At 36.1% G+C, this 17,406-nt stretch overlaps 1 protein-coding gene across 4 annotated transcripts in view; it reads right to left on the minus strand.

Annotated features, from left to right (window-relative positions):
* NBEA (neurobeachin) overlaps positions 1-17,406 on the minus strand; it is a 474,839-nt gene that overhangs the window by 343,806 nt on the left and 113,627 nt on the right. For all 4 annotated transcript variants that reach the window (XM_027650993.1, XM_027650984.1, XM_027650977.1 and 1 more), the window contains exons 9-10: positions 9,616-9,813; positions 9,089-9,222 (exon numbers count right to left, since the gene is read on the minus strand). In XM_027650993.1, the coding sequence (XP_027506794.1) occupies positions 9,089-9,222; positions 9,616-9,813 (332 nt within the window). The remainder of the gene's footprint in view (positions 1-9,088; positions 9,223-9,615; positions 9,814-17,406) is intronic.

Raw genomic sequence — 17,406 nt, forward strand, 5'->3', positions numbered from 1 at the left:
TAAACTCATGGCCTTGAACTATTCTTATATGAGTACAATCTCTATACAACTGTTAGAACTTCTGATAGGATTCTAAATGCAAGTTATAAGATACATTTCCTCTTCTATTTAAGAACACAAAAAACACAAGTCAACTCAGAAATAATCAGTGAATCAATGACCAGCTTATACCTAACCATGCCACAGACACAGAAACAGACAAGCTGGTTCTGTGTAAGAAAGACCAACTCAAAAAAGTGTAATAATTCAGATGCAGGCAGAGTCCAAATATTACTTTTTAGATATTAAGCATCTTTATGTGGGCTATGGCTGAACTAATTAATTTTGCCTACCCACATTAGCTCTGCACAGAACTACCTTAGCTGTTACTGTAAAGTGATGCTGGTGTTTCTAGTTCCAGGAAAATGTATTAATTCAGCCAATACCTTTGTGAATGAGCTATGCTTTTACTTAGTTCCCAAATGGCTTTTAACATATATCAATCCAGACACATAAAGATACTCAGCTCTGCAGAGTCATCTCAGGTCTGCAAGCAGTAACTCTAGCTTCTAATCCTTCTGCATTATCTGAGATTGCCATCATAAATAATACAGTTGACTGTAGTATATAGTAATTCAAATCTTGGGGTAGCACATGTGAATGCATCATTACACCTTCAAGCACATTAAAAAAATCCAAGTACCAGAAAAAGCAGCAGTTAAGGAGAACCATCTGGCAGGAACACAGAGGCACAATGAAGTTTGAGATGAATACTGTATAGGACCACAGTATTGATAAAAAGTAGCATTATAATTAAATTTAGCAGTTTGTCCATGTTATTATGCAGGAAATTAAGTAAGTAAAAGATCTGTAATATTTTAACTACTAGAAGAACTACAAAATCAAAATGGAAATGTTTTTAAATTCTCATGACATGTACAGTACTGAAGTTATTACTCCCTGAAGATGATGATGATCAGAGCTAGGCAGAAAACAGATTATTTGCTTAGTCTGAGGGGTTGATTTTTTGGTTTTCTTTTCGAGTATTTTTTTTTGGGTTTTTGTGTAGTGTTTGTGGTTTGTGGGTTTTTTTCTCTAGAGAGGTTGCTTACACTTGTTTCAGGTGAAACTTCTTTTTTGGGGGACAAAGGAGGAATAAGCTGCACTAAGTAACAGTTGTTACACACAACACTGGTTTTACATGTTATATTTTCTACCTTACACACTTTATGTTAGAGATCATTCAATCTGCCTGAAAAAGACCTACCAGTCAACAATTCTCAGATAAACTTTCCAAACCTCTTCAAAACTTTTCTTTCCCCACATGCTCAGACTGAACTCAAGCCAACATTTAAGTGTGTGTATCTAGATATAAAAATCCATACTGATGTAATGGATCTCTTCTTCTCAATACTGCATCCTAAGAACTTAGTCTAATTTAGAGGACTGTATCCAGAACTTTTAACAATTTCCAAGGATAGCCAATTTATGCAGTCACCTTGGTAGCTGAAAAGAAATTAAACCTGAAGATTTGAAATGTAAAAATTTTTATCAGCAGAATCAAAATCATAGTTTGCCATGATTTGCCAAAATCATGCTTTTAAAATGGCTGTTGTTGACAGAGGGGAAATAATACTAATAAGAAGACTGTCTTCTAAAATGAACAATTTTTTAAACAGAATTTAACAAACTTACCAACAACTAACATGCATCGGATTGCTGCAGGGTTCACATTAAACTTGCAAAATTCTGTGCACTACCATACAAAATTTCTCTCCATTCTTGCCTATTTTCAACTGCCCCAGATACAAAGGCAAATGTAAAGGATACTTCAGCCCATTCCTGCATCTCTTGTATACCATGCCACAACTAGAACAGATCAGTTTGTCTGCGGTGCAGCAAAGATACAGACAGAAAATGAAAGTATATGTGTCAACCAGCAGTAAATCAGAGAACTATGATATCTACTGAAAAAATAAATAATTTCAGGGAAAAAAATTCCAGTAGTTTTCCACTACTAAAAAGCAGGGGAAAAAAGGTTATAGACGAAAGCATGGCAATGTAGTACTTCTAATGCTTATGATACTGCTTAGAAGTACCTTCAAAGTCAGGAATTTGCATAATTAGGATAAAAGTGAAATTTGTCTCGGATTTGTTGTTGTTGTTCTCTTATACTATTTTATTTTTAAACCACCACATGGATCAATTTCTCTAGTCTCCTAATTCCCATGATAATTTTCTCTGTTAAATTTACCTTAATTTAAGTTCCATCTTGTATTGTGTATTATAAAATTATCTGGATTGGGTTTTACAAAAGGCACTTTTAGTTAAAGTAGGCATGTTTCTGTGAAGATCTAAGTATTCTGATTAATAACAGATGATTTAACTTTAAAAGTCTACATAAAAGAGAATGATGCAGGCATTTGTTTTGTCTGATTCTCTTTGGGAAAGGAACCTTTATAAACTTACTCCATTTGTATTGTCAGCTTCTCCAAAATAATACAAAAAGACTCTAAGATCAACTTCATCACAGGCTGTTAATATGATAACTATTGAAAACTAATCAGCATAAACAGGTAAAGTGGTATTAAGAAAAATAATAAAACAACAATTAATGTTTTGTTTTATAACAAATTCTCAAGGTACTTGCCCCTTAACCTGAACTGGGAACACAACACTGTCTGTATTGAGGTAAATTATTATTATTATTATTGCTCTTCATCTGCTGGCTGACCATTACATTGCATTGTTAACAAACAGTTTTAAATGAGTTTGCCTGATTTATTAAGAAATTTCTTACTTCATCAGAATATTTACTATTTTTCACAGTATGATCTTAGAAATCCTCAGGGAGAAGGACTACCAATTACTATATTGGTAATATATTATACTGTACAGAAGATAAGAAATGATATCCCCTTCCTTACTTCAGTTCTTCAGGAAGAAAATCAAAGCACAAAGGCTAAGTAAGGATTTGAGAAATCATTTTCACTGCACTTATAATACATTTTGGAAATATAAAACGGGATTTTCATCAAGTTATATTCACTGCTAAATCATAAAATCAAAAACGTGCATGTTTTAAAACAGTCAGTTGCTCTGCTGCAACATTAATAGTCACTCCGTTCATATTTATGCAGTCATGGCCACTAAAGCCTATGTGCCACAAAGCCAAGAAGGCTTCCCCTAACCAGGCTGGAGGTAAGATAAACCCAGAGTAGAAGAGATGGGTGATGGTGGGGATGGAGAGGAAGTTTCCATGAGCTACAGCTATGGTAGCTCTCTAAAGTGCTTCTTTGGCTTTCAGTTTAACTGTGTTTTTTCTGTCTGTAAGCTTGTTGGAGAGAAAGGGGAAATTATTTTTTTCTTTTGCCTTTTTGATTTTTGTTCTTGTAACAGGTGCTGAGGCCAATCAAAGAAGACTACTGAACGTGTTTCATTCATAAAATGAGTCAGATGAATAAGTGTTGTGTGGGAGAACTAAAGAGGCAAGTCATCCCTGCTTACAGGCAAAACATTTTGGGATATGGACTCCAGTAATAAACTAGCCACCCTTAATAGTCCTTGGATCTTCTGGAGTATGCAGAGGTACGGCAGTTTACAAATTTACAAAAGATTTGTATCACATGATACAGTGGAACTATCATCCAGGCAGTCTGATTTGGCAAGTCATATTCCTGCTGTCACAGTTTGGGAAAATTCCAGTACAACCAATTTTATCTGAGCACAGCTAGGTTACACTAGAGATGTGAAATTTTAGCAGTGATATTCAACAATCCTCCCTTTGAAAGGCACGGGGAGAGGGTTATCAACACTCAACACTGCAAACTCTAAATTGTAGACCACAGGTAGCAATGGACTGGGACCTTGGCTCTCCATCAGAGGCAAAAAGGCAAATGTAACAACCTCAGAAATAATTATTTCCATACCTAATCTCAAGTTTAAATACCTGTGCCAGCTGTGACAAGAAAAGTCTTGAAAGACAGGATGAGAGGACAGGTTAGGAAAGTAGGATACTACTTGGCATTCATCTTATCTGCTAACATGATCTTAAGATAAATTCAGTTAAACTAAAGACATGAATAAGAATTATCAGAAACCCACAGATTTTTCATAATAAGCTAATAAAAAAATAAATACATCAAATCCTAATTCCTGTCAAGCTGTGCTGTTTCATATCTGCAGAAACCGATAGGAAAACTGCCTATTTTTTATCAAACTATTAATCTTAAAAAGTAGATGCAGCAACACTACTAGACAGGAATCCAAAACCTCTTCATCTGAATATAAAAAATAGTAAAAATACAAAAGAAAAATTTAATGAGATATTAAAAGCAAAACACATTAAACATTTACATTTTAACATTGGGAAAGGAACCTTTATAAACTTTATAGAGAACAGGAGTTGTTGCCTCCTTCAACAATGTCTCCATATCACTGACTTAGAATAGGTGGGTAATACACTCTGTAAGAGGGCTATCTATATTAAATAGTGAACATAGAGTCAGCAATAAAACTGTCTGAAAAGTTGCTTACATTTACTTTGCTACAAATTCTAGGTGGGTGTACATATTACCTTTAAGGAGTTAAGGCACTGTATTTATTTAGTATGATAAACAGTAGATGTATTTTTAAATTTTATTGTATCGTGTATGCAATCTAGTGAATCCAGTTAGGAACTTCTAGAAAAAGTATGTAAAACAATTATTGGAATGACTTCACCTATTTAATGAAACTGCTACAGTTCCCTTTATTTTCAAATGTTTTCCCAATATGGTACAGTACGAAGCAACAATCTCATCTGAATTAACACTTGTTATTTATTCTGGGATGAAATTGGGTCAGTGCCAAAGACTGCACACCCAGTACCTTGTCAGAGTCAGTCTGTATGTCAATGCTCAGCAGACTCAAATTAGTTCATAACTGTATACAAGAGACCGCAAGTGAACAAAGCAAATTCCTATCATATTACCATATAATATAACCAAATGTAACAACAGCAGCTTCATAACAGAAAAAAACACTGTACTGGGTTGGCACAGCAAGGTTTTGGTAGCAGGTGGGCTGCAGGGTTGGTTTCGTTAAGAAGTTGCCAGAAGCTTTCCCCATGTCCAACAGAGACAATGCCGGCTGAGTCCAACACACACATGTTGCTTGCCAAGGCATCAGCAAGAGAGGCAGTATCTCTGGCATAAAAGAGCCAGGGTAAAAACCACCCAACAACTGCAACCAGAGAGAGGAGTGAGAATATGGGAGGGGAACAGCCCCTGCAGACACCAAGGTCATTGAAGAAGGAGGAGAAGGAGGTGCTCCAGGCACGGGAGCAGAGATGCCCCTGCAGCCCTTGGTGAAGAACATGGTGAGGCTGGAGGTCCATGGTGAAGCAAATATCCAGCCCATGGAGGAGCCCCACACCATAGCAGGTAGATGCCTGAAGGAGGCTTTGACTCTGTGGGAAGCCCACACCAGAGCAGCCTTCTGGCAGGACATGTGGGCAATGGAGGGATAAGCCCATGTGGGAGCTGGTTTGCTGACAGGACTTGTGACCCTGTGGGGACCATGCTAGAGCAGTCTGCTCCTGAAGAACTGCAGCCTTGTGCAACCCACATTGGAGAAGTTCATGGAGGACTGTCTCCTGCGGGAGGGACCCCATGCTGAAGCAGAGGAAGAGTGTGAGAAGTTCTCTTGCTGAGGAGGAAGAAGTCGCACTTAGATAATGTGTGATGAACTGACTGGAAGACCCATTCCCCGTTCCCCTGTGCCATTGAGGAAAGGAGATGGAGAAATCAGGAGTGAAGTTAAGTCCAGGAACAGGGGAGTGGTGGAGGGAAGATGTCTTTCAGATTTGGTTTTATTTCTCATTATCCTACTCTGATTTGTTTGGTAAAAAATTAAACTAATTTCCCCAAGTCAAGTCTGTGTTGCCCGTGATAGTAACTGGGGAATGATCTCTCCCTGCCCTTATCTTGACCCAAGAGCTTTTTGATATATTTTCTCTCCCCTGGCCAGCTGAGGGAAGTGATGTAGTGGCTTTGGTGGACACCTAGCATCCAGTCATGTTCAGCGCACCAGAAGCACTCTACATTTCTTTTCATTACATAAAACACCTTATTGACCTAAACTGCTAATTTTTTTATTCTAACCAGAGTAATGAAAAGGAAGCTGAAAAGTAGCAGTTTTGGCAATGTAGTTAAGCACCACTCTCCTGAACAGCAGGTGCATTATTTCATCTGAGAAAAAAATACTTAAGATATGAACAGTTTCCATTTTTTTAATTTCAGTGTATGAGAGCATAAGAATCTATTCAGTGTTTCAGAAGCAGAATTGTAGGTTAATTTCAATACTTAACCTCATGGAAGATGTAGATAGGGCACACAGGGGTATACATATAACAGGAATAAAGAACATTTATTAAAAATACCATTAAAACACAAACTGGATATATTCATATTGCCCTGCTTTATAATTTAAAATTTGATTTACAATGAATCTATTAATATAGAAAAATTGCAATTGTAAATGGATCAAGATGATTGAAAAGTAAAGTGTTCCCTCACAGTCATATTAACAAACCTCTTCCAGTGTTAAAAAAAAAAAACACCAAACAACAAAACAAATAACGTAGAACCCTTAAGTTATTAAACAGATTTTGGTATTTCCAGAAGAGAAGGTGAGGAAGATTCAGAAAAGTAGTCTGGAAACCTAGGACACTTACACCAGGATATCAAAGTATTTATCCTCACCTCCCAGGAAACATTAGGACAGAAGGCAGCACAACTATCTGAGGTAAAACTTCTGCATCCCTCCAGTTGGCCACCAGAAAAAATTAAATTCTACAGCCACGCAAGCCTTTACAAACATAAAGTATACTCTCATGAAGCATATTTTGTTCTTTTATTTGCCTACTTCATTGTTCACTTAAAGTATTATTGTTCTCAATAACAATATCCCATTAAATAAAATATGATAAAATAATGCACATACACCAAAACTGTGGTAATTCAACATTTAAGTTACATCTCATCAAGAAGCCATTTGCTTAAAAATTTTTTGAATATGTTCTAGTGTTAGGATCACATCTTTTTGTATTATGCATTTGTACAATCACATAATGAATTACAGATCTCTGTTTAGAATATAATCTAATTATAGCAGAACTGCATTCACTTATTGAAGAACTATTTTTTTTTCTGCTTACAGTTCAACAAACTCCAGAAGTGTTCTGTACATTTTAAATTGATTATGAATGTTCTCACTCACTGGGAAGACCACACACTTGGGAAGAATTAGTCTTTATCTCAACTTCTAAAACTCATATTACATTAGCTCTCAATTTTTAAACAGATCTAGTTTCTACTTAGTCTTCTATTACAGATTCAGATCATTAATGATTTTAACATGTATTTTATTCCTACGTAGGGACACATGCACACATAATCTTCCTTAAATTAGAATAAAACATTTTTGCCTACTGCTTTGCCAGTACATAAAATATACAGGGATTTTTTTTTCTGAGTTTATTTCAAACCAAGTATTCTTTTTCTATTTCCCTTACTTCACCATACTTGCATACATGCAAGGTACATCCTGCAAAACAGACTACGAAAAAGTAAATATCCCACATGAGCCAATACACAACCAGTTTTTCTGTCTTTAATGTTGAATGAAATAATTTGCACCACTATACTGCTTGGAAGTAGAATTCACAATTTTCAAGACCGTGGTATTACTTCTAACATTGTATTTAAATATTCTCATGAAATACATCAATTTTTCACACTACAGAAACAAATAAAAACCAGCAGTCATCTCAGCTACATATACTTGAGTTACCAGAGGGGAAAACAGATGACTGAGAAAACATCACCAGATTGATTAATTTCTTAAATTGAGACAAGTGATCTTTCATGAGAAATTATGCCAATGTATCACTTCTGATTAAATTTTGCAAATTTTTTAGCATTTTTTGTATTTGTTATTTTTTAAGTTAATTAATTTATTAATGAACTATCTAATGCAATAGGAAATATCCAGAATAATTAATAGAATAATATTCTAAGCAGGAAAATAAGCCAGGTGTTCTGCATTATGGATCTATTTTAACAATTTATTCAAATACAAAAGTCAGCTTATGTGGCCCCTAAACACTGCTTTCTATCAGGTTTTAGTTACAGATCATCCTACAAGGAAACACTATACCAGTTCTTCAGCACTACCTTTTCCATTTTGTTACCTCCAAAGATTTAGGCCACACATTTTTACTGAGAAGTTTAAATATCCTATGTTGACACTAGGACAGGAGCCTGCTCTGACAAACAAGCGGCAGGAGATCTTCTTTCCAAAAATAATTAGAGCTGAGCTAGCTTTGAGCAAGAAGTCCCCATCCTCAGAGGTAATTAAAGTATGTGCAGATGTGGCATCTAGGAACATGGTTTAGTGGTGGACTTGACAGTGCTTGGTTAATGGTTGGACTCAATATCTTAAAGGTCTTTTCCATCCTAAAGGATTCCATGATTCTAAGTCAGCATGAGTACTGACAGACTCTTAAGTAGTCCTTTTCAGGATACACATGGAAGCATTAATCTAACAGCTGTGCAAGCTCTTCAACTTAGTATTAGAGCAGAGACTTCATGGGGCCTGGCTTAAAACTCTCTTAAGTGTGTTCCCAGTCACTGCCACAATTTTAACATTTTGACTGATAACTGATCATAGCTCTACGACTTTCTGATCATGAATGAATTAATATTGAATGTTATGAAATATGGGTTCAAATGACACAGACGTTGAGAAGCTTGACACTGCACTGTCAAGTAAAAGCACATTGGTTTCTTTCAGAAGTTGGAAGAACTGTCATAAAACTACCCAACTACCCTTAGAGACTCTAGAGTGATTTGAATTCATTATTTACTCATATCAGTTTTATGCCAGTTCCATCTAGAATCTCATCAGATTAATACAATTTACATATTATACAGTAAATTACTTTTCAAAAAATAATATTTTTCAAGGAAACAAGGGTAAAATGCAGAAAAATATAGCACATTCCCACAATAAAAACAAAAATATGCTAAGCTTTATTTAGTTTTAATCTTGTTTGAAAGTAGCTTACCAAACTGTTGTTTCCACCTGACTGTCATGCAGCTGTCGATTGTCTAACTGGGCAAAGAGAGGAAAAAGAACTTGGATCCCTCCAATGGAATGAATTGCACTGTGAATGGAGTGGGTTACAATAGCTTTCACATCCTAAATTAATAAAAAAAAGGAAAAACCTCAATTAATCTCAATTTTAAAGGACAGTTTAAAATATAATTTGGGAGCACTTTAACACCAAATTGAATGCAAACCTGTGTTAATTTTTTATAATCACTATATTTAAGGCAAACATTAAACAGAAAAACTTCTTTATCATGGTAAACTGTGCCTTATATAAGGTATGAAGTCTATATTTCTTAAGGGAGTAATAATCCTCTCTTGCTTTAGAAAGTGAGCGAAGAAAGAACAGGTCAAGTGAAAGTTATATTAAGAGCTTATATAATACAAAATAACAATCTCTGTACACTAGCACACAAATCCTCTGGTTATCCAAGTGATGTTCAGCTAACAGTAATCTCATAATATCAATTTAGCAGCACGAACCTGAAGCATAAGAGCATGGGGGGAGTGTACAAAAATTGAAGGATTCTCCTTTGGTGAGGATTCAAGGCATAGCTGAGCATCAGTAGCCTTCGCGTTATAAGTAAAAGCAATGCTACTTGCAAGTTTCCCATCATATAGCACTTGTTTATGGTGCTCAGCCAGATGAATGTCACTCTCAGATTTAAATTTGAATGTGCTCTGAAAAAAAACAGAAGTTTTACAAAGTAATTCATCTAGACAAAAACCTTGCCATAAAATGTGCAAAGACTACATGCTACTTGAGAGGGCATATAGAAACTACTAAACTTTGTTTTCAGTTATTTACCAGTAGCCTAATGCTACCAGACAATTTTTTTATTTACTCTACACCACACCAATGTACCAATACAATATTTGGTATTGTATGTAGTATCTCTCCTTTCAGCATCAATGTTAACAAGTTTCAGAAGTAACTACCTGAAAAAAAGTGTCAGATTAGCAGTTATAAATATGTTAAAACAAAAAGTAAGCATACAACACATTTAAAATAATGAACAAATTAATCACTTTGAATTTTAGGTTATATAAACTCACTCAAATTAGAATATAAAATGATATACCATCTTGATTAAAGGAATAGTTATTTTTGAACAGCATTAAAATCCATGCTACATTAACAGTCAGGAGTATATATAAATGAGCTACTTATACTAAAATAAAATCCAAATAAAATTATAAATGCCATATTTCAAAATAATGATTCTTAAACTCAGAGCTTTTCCAAGGAAGGCTGAAAAATTCTGTTACTCCTAAACATACCATGACTCTTATCTTATCTAAAACTAGGTTTTTCTGGCAACACTGACAAATCAATCAAGCACAAGAAGATAGATTTCTGCCTTTCTGCAAAGCACTGTCAGATTTACTTGGCATATAACTATTGTAACAACCATTTAGCAGTGGCAAGAAGACAGCTAGTAGTAACACAGTGCTGTACTGATATAAACAAAGGAAATTTGTTAGAAATTACCAACATTTAATTAAGCAATAAAAATGTAATATATTTCTAAAATATTTACTCAGTTTAAAATAATTTATTTCTGAGGTTAATATGAATAATTTTCCTTGCTTCTCACTGCATATAGCCATCACAATACTCCTTATCCCTTTGGTCTTACCAAACTTCCTTTTCCCTTTCCCCCCCAGTATGAAATGTCATTTAACTACTGAAAGTACCACCATTAGGATTTTTGCTTTCCATGCTAGAATTAAAACAGGCAATTTATAGGCTATCAACTGCTCTTTCCAAACAAATTAGATGTTGCTACCAATAACATAACCCCATAAACCCTATCCAGCCTTTGCAGAGCTCTCAATGCTGCTGGAAATGCTAACAAAATTATCTTGCTAACAGCCAAACGATGGGAAGGTGCACCTGCTCTAGTGACTGACACATGGCAATAGAAGGTCTTGTGACTAGCATCCATTTGTATGTGGGGCATAATCTGAATAGACTGGGAACCTGACTGCAGCTGCTGGGAGATCTGCTTGGAGCAGGTCTGTCGGTCAGCAGCGTCCCACGCTGGGTGATGTCAGGCAGAAGGGAGGCTGCAATGCCATGCTGAAAACATATGAGGTGCAGGTACCATAACAGAAAACACAACTAGTAAGAGCAACAATAAGTGAATGGTTTTATCTACATTTGACAAAGAAGGATACTGATATGTTTAGCTGCATTAGGAGGGGTGTTGCCAACAGGTGGAGGGAGGTGATTCTTCCCCTCTAGTTAGCATCGGTGAGACCACACCTGTATTTCTGGACTCACACTGGGAGCCATGGACTTAATGAGGGAGTGCAATGAAAGGCCACTAAAATCATGAAGAGACTGAATCATATCTCCTGTGAGGAAAGACTGAGAGAGCTGGGACTTTCATCCTGCAGAAAAGAAGCCACAGAAGGGATCTCATGTATAAATATCCGGAGGGAGGGTGAACAGAAGAAGGTGTCAGGCTACTCAGTGGTGCCCAGTGGCAGGACACGCATCAGTGGCCAAAACTGGGACACAGGAGGTTCCTTCTGAACATCAGGAAACACTTTTTCACTGTGAAGGTGCCCAGTAAGGTGATAGAGTCTCTATCTTGGAAGACATTAAAAAAACTGTCTGGACATAGTCCTGAGCTACCGGTTCTAGATGGTTCTGTTTGAGCGAGAAGGTTGGACTAGATGATCTCCAGCTGTCCCTTCAAACAATTTGAACCATTCTGTGATTCTGTGATTTGTGTTTGGGTTAGGAGTCTGTTTTGTAGGTAAACTGCCAGTGATTCCCACTTACTACTCTGTTCATACTGCAAAGCTGTTCAGAACCAAAGAGACTTCCTTTAGGCTGAAACTCAAATGTCCTGCAATCAGTGATATTCATTCAGCCCAAAGGATCAGACTAAAACCAATCTGAAGTAAAAAACCCCAAATCTACACACTATGAGTATTCAGTCCTCAGCACTAAATGTTTTAATCTAGAAATGTGTTCCTACTGGGCTGCACTACTTACTGAAGTAGAAAACCCCAAACAAGGAGTATTATGCTTAGAACTTGAGAGTTGGCTCTCTGTTTATATGGTTGCCTACATCACTTATCAGGAAATGACTGCTACGTATTACAGATTTGTCCTGAGGAAGGTGATGATGTATTTCTCCCCAGAGGGCATTTTAAACTATCCAGATACTCTGTGTACTTTCTGCAGAGGAAAAAATATAGTGATTCCATTGATTTCTAAAGATATCTACATGCTGCATGTATTATATTTTAATGTTTTGTCAAATGAAAACATCTATTACCCTGAAAATCTTTCATGCCTCTAAGTTTTGTCAGACTCCAAAACTCTGAAGGTTTTTCCACTATACAGTTTTTCATAACTTTGCTGTTTTAAATATGTCAAAGTGTTTCAACATAAAATTGTATACTTTCATTAACATGAAATTTTGTAACATTCTAAACTGCTTAACTTAAATCAGTTTTATAAACAAATTTTGGCATTAATCTATCTCCTAGTTTTCAGTGTTCAATGTCTCAAGAATTTATCAGAGATCATTATTTGAAAGTCAGGCACAAATATGTTATGAAACAATATAATACTGCCTCACACTTTTTTGAGAAAAGGAATTAAAAGGACATTCTGCCATCAAAGCCTAACAAATCATAAACTGGAAATGGTGATCTCCTACCCAAAAGATTACTATACGGAATGGAAAGAGAGGCTACAAATTCTGATGTATGATACTTCTTTATTACTAACATTGATCTACAGAAAGAGAAAAGAAATCCTGCATATGCATATCATACTGGGGACTTGGGAAAACACAACCTCAGGAGGACAACAGAGGCTGTTGAGCACAGGAGCTCAAATTGCAAATGGTAAGTTACTGGTCACTGAAGGAATGCTACTCTGAGGTCTGGTACAAGCAGTGTGAAAGCATCAAGCTGGCAAAAAAGAGCCTTAGATTCAACATATTCTATATAAGGTAAAAATATATGCAGGATCCATATAAAAGATAGCTGTAGCTCCTATAGGAATGGGAGAGGGAACAGAAAGCCAATACTTACTCCAGCACTGTGCTTGATCAGGAGCATTGCTTAAACAGCAGCAGCTCTCCTTTTTCCTTTAGCATCACTTTTTGATTTACTATTCACTCCATTTTGCTGCTGTAAGTTCAGCAATCATACATAAAATAATGTTTTGTACTACGTAATTGGTTTAAGCAAATTTGACTTTTCAGTGTTATTTTGTGTATGTGTATGCATGAATATATTCATACTCCAGCCTTCATACGCAACAAAAAGATTGATACTGCAGCACTGATCAAGAGCAACATATGGAATAATCTAAGAGCTTACTTCGAAATGTCTGTGGGAGGGTTAAGAGAAGCAGAGAAGTGGCACAGATTTCCCAGGGCTATTAGGACAGGACTTTCAGAAACATTCCTTTATAAACAGCACCAAACACTGATATCAGATGCATCTCTTTCTCCCAAATTACCTTCCTTGCACCTCTATTCTGTTTATCAGCCCCTTAGAATCCCAGCTGAGACAGCCTTTTCTTTGCTGCCTGGGAAGAAGGATGGGCAGTAGAACAAGCATAGTGAGAGTCTGCTCTCATTTCTTTTTTCTTTCTTCCATCTCTAACAAGTGTCAAGTGTCAACACAACAGATAAAAGTCCTGTTCAGCAAGGCTGAACAAGGCTCAAAATGAGCATGCTTTATTACGGATAAAACCTAGGAATGCAAATATTGAATCCTATTATGTTTCTACTAAATATAATTTTAAATTTCAAGATAACTTATGGATTAATTTAGGATGACTTAACAGGGAAGAGACAAATCACATAGTTCTGTTATAAATTTATTTGCCCCTCCTCCCCTCTTTATTATTTATTTCAAACCAAAACAACTATTTGATCAACAAATAAATTTTTGTACTAAGTCATGCTGGTTACAAACAAATGCATTCAGAAGGACATGTTGAGTAAGATCAGCATGGAAGTATTATTAACTGTTTCTATGTTACAACACTCTGTAATAAGCATGTCATTATGGCCTGGCTTCACGAATGAAGATTTGAGGAGGGCTCTACCCACGTTTGTTACAAGCACGCTGGTGGCTAAAAAGGCCAATATGAGACAGTCACATCCGATTGCAAAAGCCACAACAGAAAGACTCCTTAGGTGGTAAATTCTGCAAGGCACGAATCTTTCTGCGTTGTCTTTTCTCCTTGAGAGTGATCCTGTGCTTTCTCAAAAGCATCAACAGCGTTATAGATGGTGTGTCTCCAGACCTCCCGATTGGAGGCCAGAGTAGATCAGTTATGTTGATCAATATGGCCAAGGCTGAGATGTTGTTTCAGGGAGTCCTTGTATCTTCTCTTTGGGGCTCCTCTCTTGCGGCAGCCGGTGGCAAGTTCACCATAAAGCAAGATCTTAGGGGGGCGGTGGTCCTTCATCCTTGAGATGTGCCCTGCCCAACGCAGCTGTGTTCTCAGCAACATGGCCTCAATACTTGTTGCTGCTGCTTGTTCTAAAACAGACATTATAGTCACATAATCTGACCAGTGGATGTTTAGGATTGTACAGAGGCAGTGTTGATGGAAGTGTTCTAGGAGTCGCAGGTGGTGGCGGTAGATGACCCAAGATTCAGATCCATATAAGAGAGTAGACAGCACTATGGCTCTGTAAACACTGATCTTGGTACTTTTCTTCAAGTGTTTATTTCGCCAAACAAAGAGATCCAGGAATTGTTGAGGAAGAAGAGAACCGCCCACCAAGCACACCTTGCACTGCCAATAAGCATGTAATGTGCTATAAATAATATAAATATTATATTTAAATATATAATTATTTGATATGAATAATAAATAAGGCTTATTTTAATGACTTCTCTAGTTAATCCTACCTGCACCACTGAACAGAGGTGGGACAAGGTACAACAGATTCATTTTTCTCTGTAGATCAAGATCTGCCTTTTCTTGAACTTTGTGCCTTTGGTGTTATTTGCAACAATACATACTATGTATATTCACAGCTGTGTGCCTACTGCACTGTCCTGTATGCTGGTAGATTATACATATTTCTCTGCATTCCAGAAGTCTCAATGGCGGTCATTGCAGACTAGGAGCATTAGGAATGATTGTGAGGGCAGCTGAATGACAGGCAAAATCATAGTCTCTTTTCATGAACAAAGTAGGTAGAGAGATGGTTGCTTCCCCTAAAGAATCAGATCATCAGATATAATGGACCACAATATGAACTGTAAATCAAAGGAACTACCACAGACTGTCATAGGGAAGAAAAAAACATATGTATGAAGACACTCTCCAAAAATTCTCAAGTATTTTGAATAATATTCCTTTCGGAGAAAAAGTTTGGCACTACCAGAGTTCCCAATGCATGTAGAACAGTTGCTCTTTAGGAAATTAGGCAAGAGCAAGAATATGATCTCTAATGTTCAGCAAGTCAAGCTACATATCAATTCTCCTTTGGATTAAGAAATACCATACTGATGTATTCTGAACTGAAGAAATGAAGTTAAATGAGATATGAAAGATGGAAGCTTTGAGTGAAGGCTACAGTTGGTGTTCGGAGATCTCTAAATTACAGGATGTGGTTCCTTTTTTCTGAATGTGAATAGATCTTGGGTTGGAAGAAAGTGAGAAAAAAGTCTTCTGTTTTGTCCTTCTTTTTTTTTGGGGGGGGAAATAAGGAAGTTAAAAGTTATTTCTAGGGTCCGCTCTGTGAACCTGTTCTTTTTAGCTGCTATTAATTAGTAAAATATACTTTCAGATTTTTAGACAAGGAAAGAAACGCCTTCAGAGAATAAGGGGGCATTAACTGTGCTGGGTACATGACCAAAACCTAAAAATATGATATACCAAAGAAGAATATCTCCAAAATATTAAATTTATCTAACTGAAATTTTAGAAAAATCAATAAGAAGCTACAGGCATGAAGAAATGTAGTTTAATGGAAGCCTATGAGACAAGAAAGGCAATTTGACAAAACTGTAATAAGGTTAGTGCAGTAACTACTGGAAACGTCATTTATCACGAAAGCACATGTGCCTTATCAACCCCTTCAACACTCACAAAACCTTTCATAACAATTTTCACTTCTTGAAACACATGAAAACATTATTCCTATTTGATATCACATCAGTATGCTGCTGCAAATTCAGGAACTTAATAAATTCATAAAGGTTTACTACATTTATTATTAAGAAGTATGAAGTTATATTAGTTTCTTTTGCATGACCAAAATATATTTGCAGTACTGTACTGTTTAGTACAGTACTAAGTTTGGAATAAAATACTCCTTGTTTGCACAGGTAATACACATCTATTGACTGACTGAATATTTTTAGTTTCAAGGCAGTTTTAACCATTAACCACATACAATAGATTTCCTCTTATCCAAGTAACCCTGACATATATTTGGTTATTCACAGTACACACCTACCATTAAAGAAATTTGCAACTCTTGCTGTCATTCAAGTGCTAGGTATCATCAAATGATTTAGAGCAGTTATTTTCAGCACACAAAATTAATATTACTAGAATCTAAATGTTGATATTTACATTTGAATTGTAAAGGTTTTTATTTTCAGAGTGTATTACATATACCAAAAAATTGAAAGTCTAGTTCAGATCACAGGAGATTTCAAAAATAAAAAAAAGAAGATTTGGGAATAATAGGATGTAGAAATTCAGTAATGTTTATCCAAGGTTAGATTAACTTTCAAGTATTATCCACTAGGCACTTCAGTGTCTGACTAGAGATTCATGCACCATTAATTTGTCCAAACTGTCCCCCAAATGTCACTGGCAAAGCATGAGTAAAAAATTCAACTGGTACTTCAGCAGAACTGTCTGAAATCATGCATTTGAAAGAATTGGTTTATTATGCCTTGCTGAATGTTAATCTGCCTTAACTCAGGTTTTAGACACAGAGAGTAGAGAAGAAAGTTATTCCCATGGTATTCAGTACACTGAATACAAAATTTCTCTAATTTGAGTATGACCCAAAGTAATAAATTTCACATACAAACATATTTCAGCTAAGCTTTAAAGAAACTTACATCTTCCAAAAAGCTGGTGGAAAGTCAGAATTAGTTAGGATACTTGAAGAAATAGTCTTCTTTTGCTGAAACCAAATCACGTGAAAAAATGTACATGATACTAGGAGGAATATCTACATCCATATGTATCTTCCAATTATATCTATCAATCATTTACTTTTTCCAGTTTTATGCTTTTAAGATCCATTATTA

This window comes from Corapipo altera, unplaced genomic scaffold (assembly GCF_003945725.1).
Source record: "Corapipo altera isolate COAL_440 unplaced genomic scaffold, ASM394572v1 0, whole genome shotgun sequence".
Classification (NCBI taxonomy): domain Eukaryota; kingdom Metazoa; phylum Chordata; class Aves; order Passeriformes; family Pipridae; genus Corapipo; species Corapipo altera.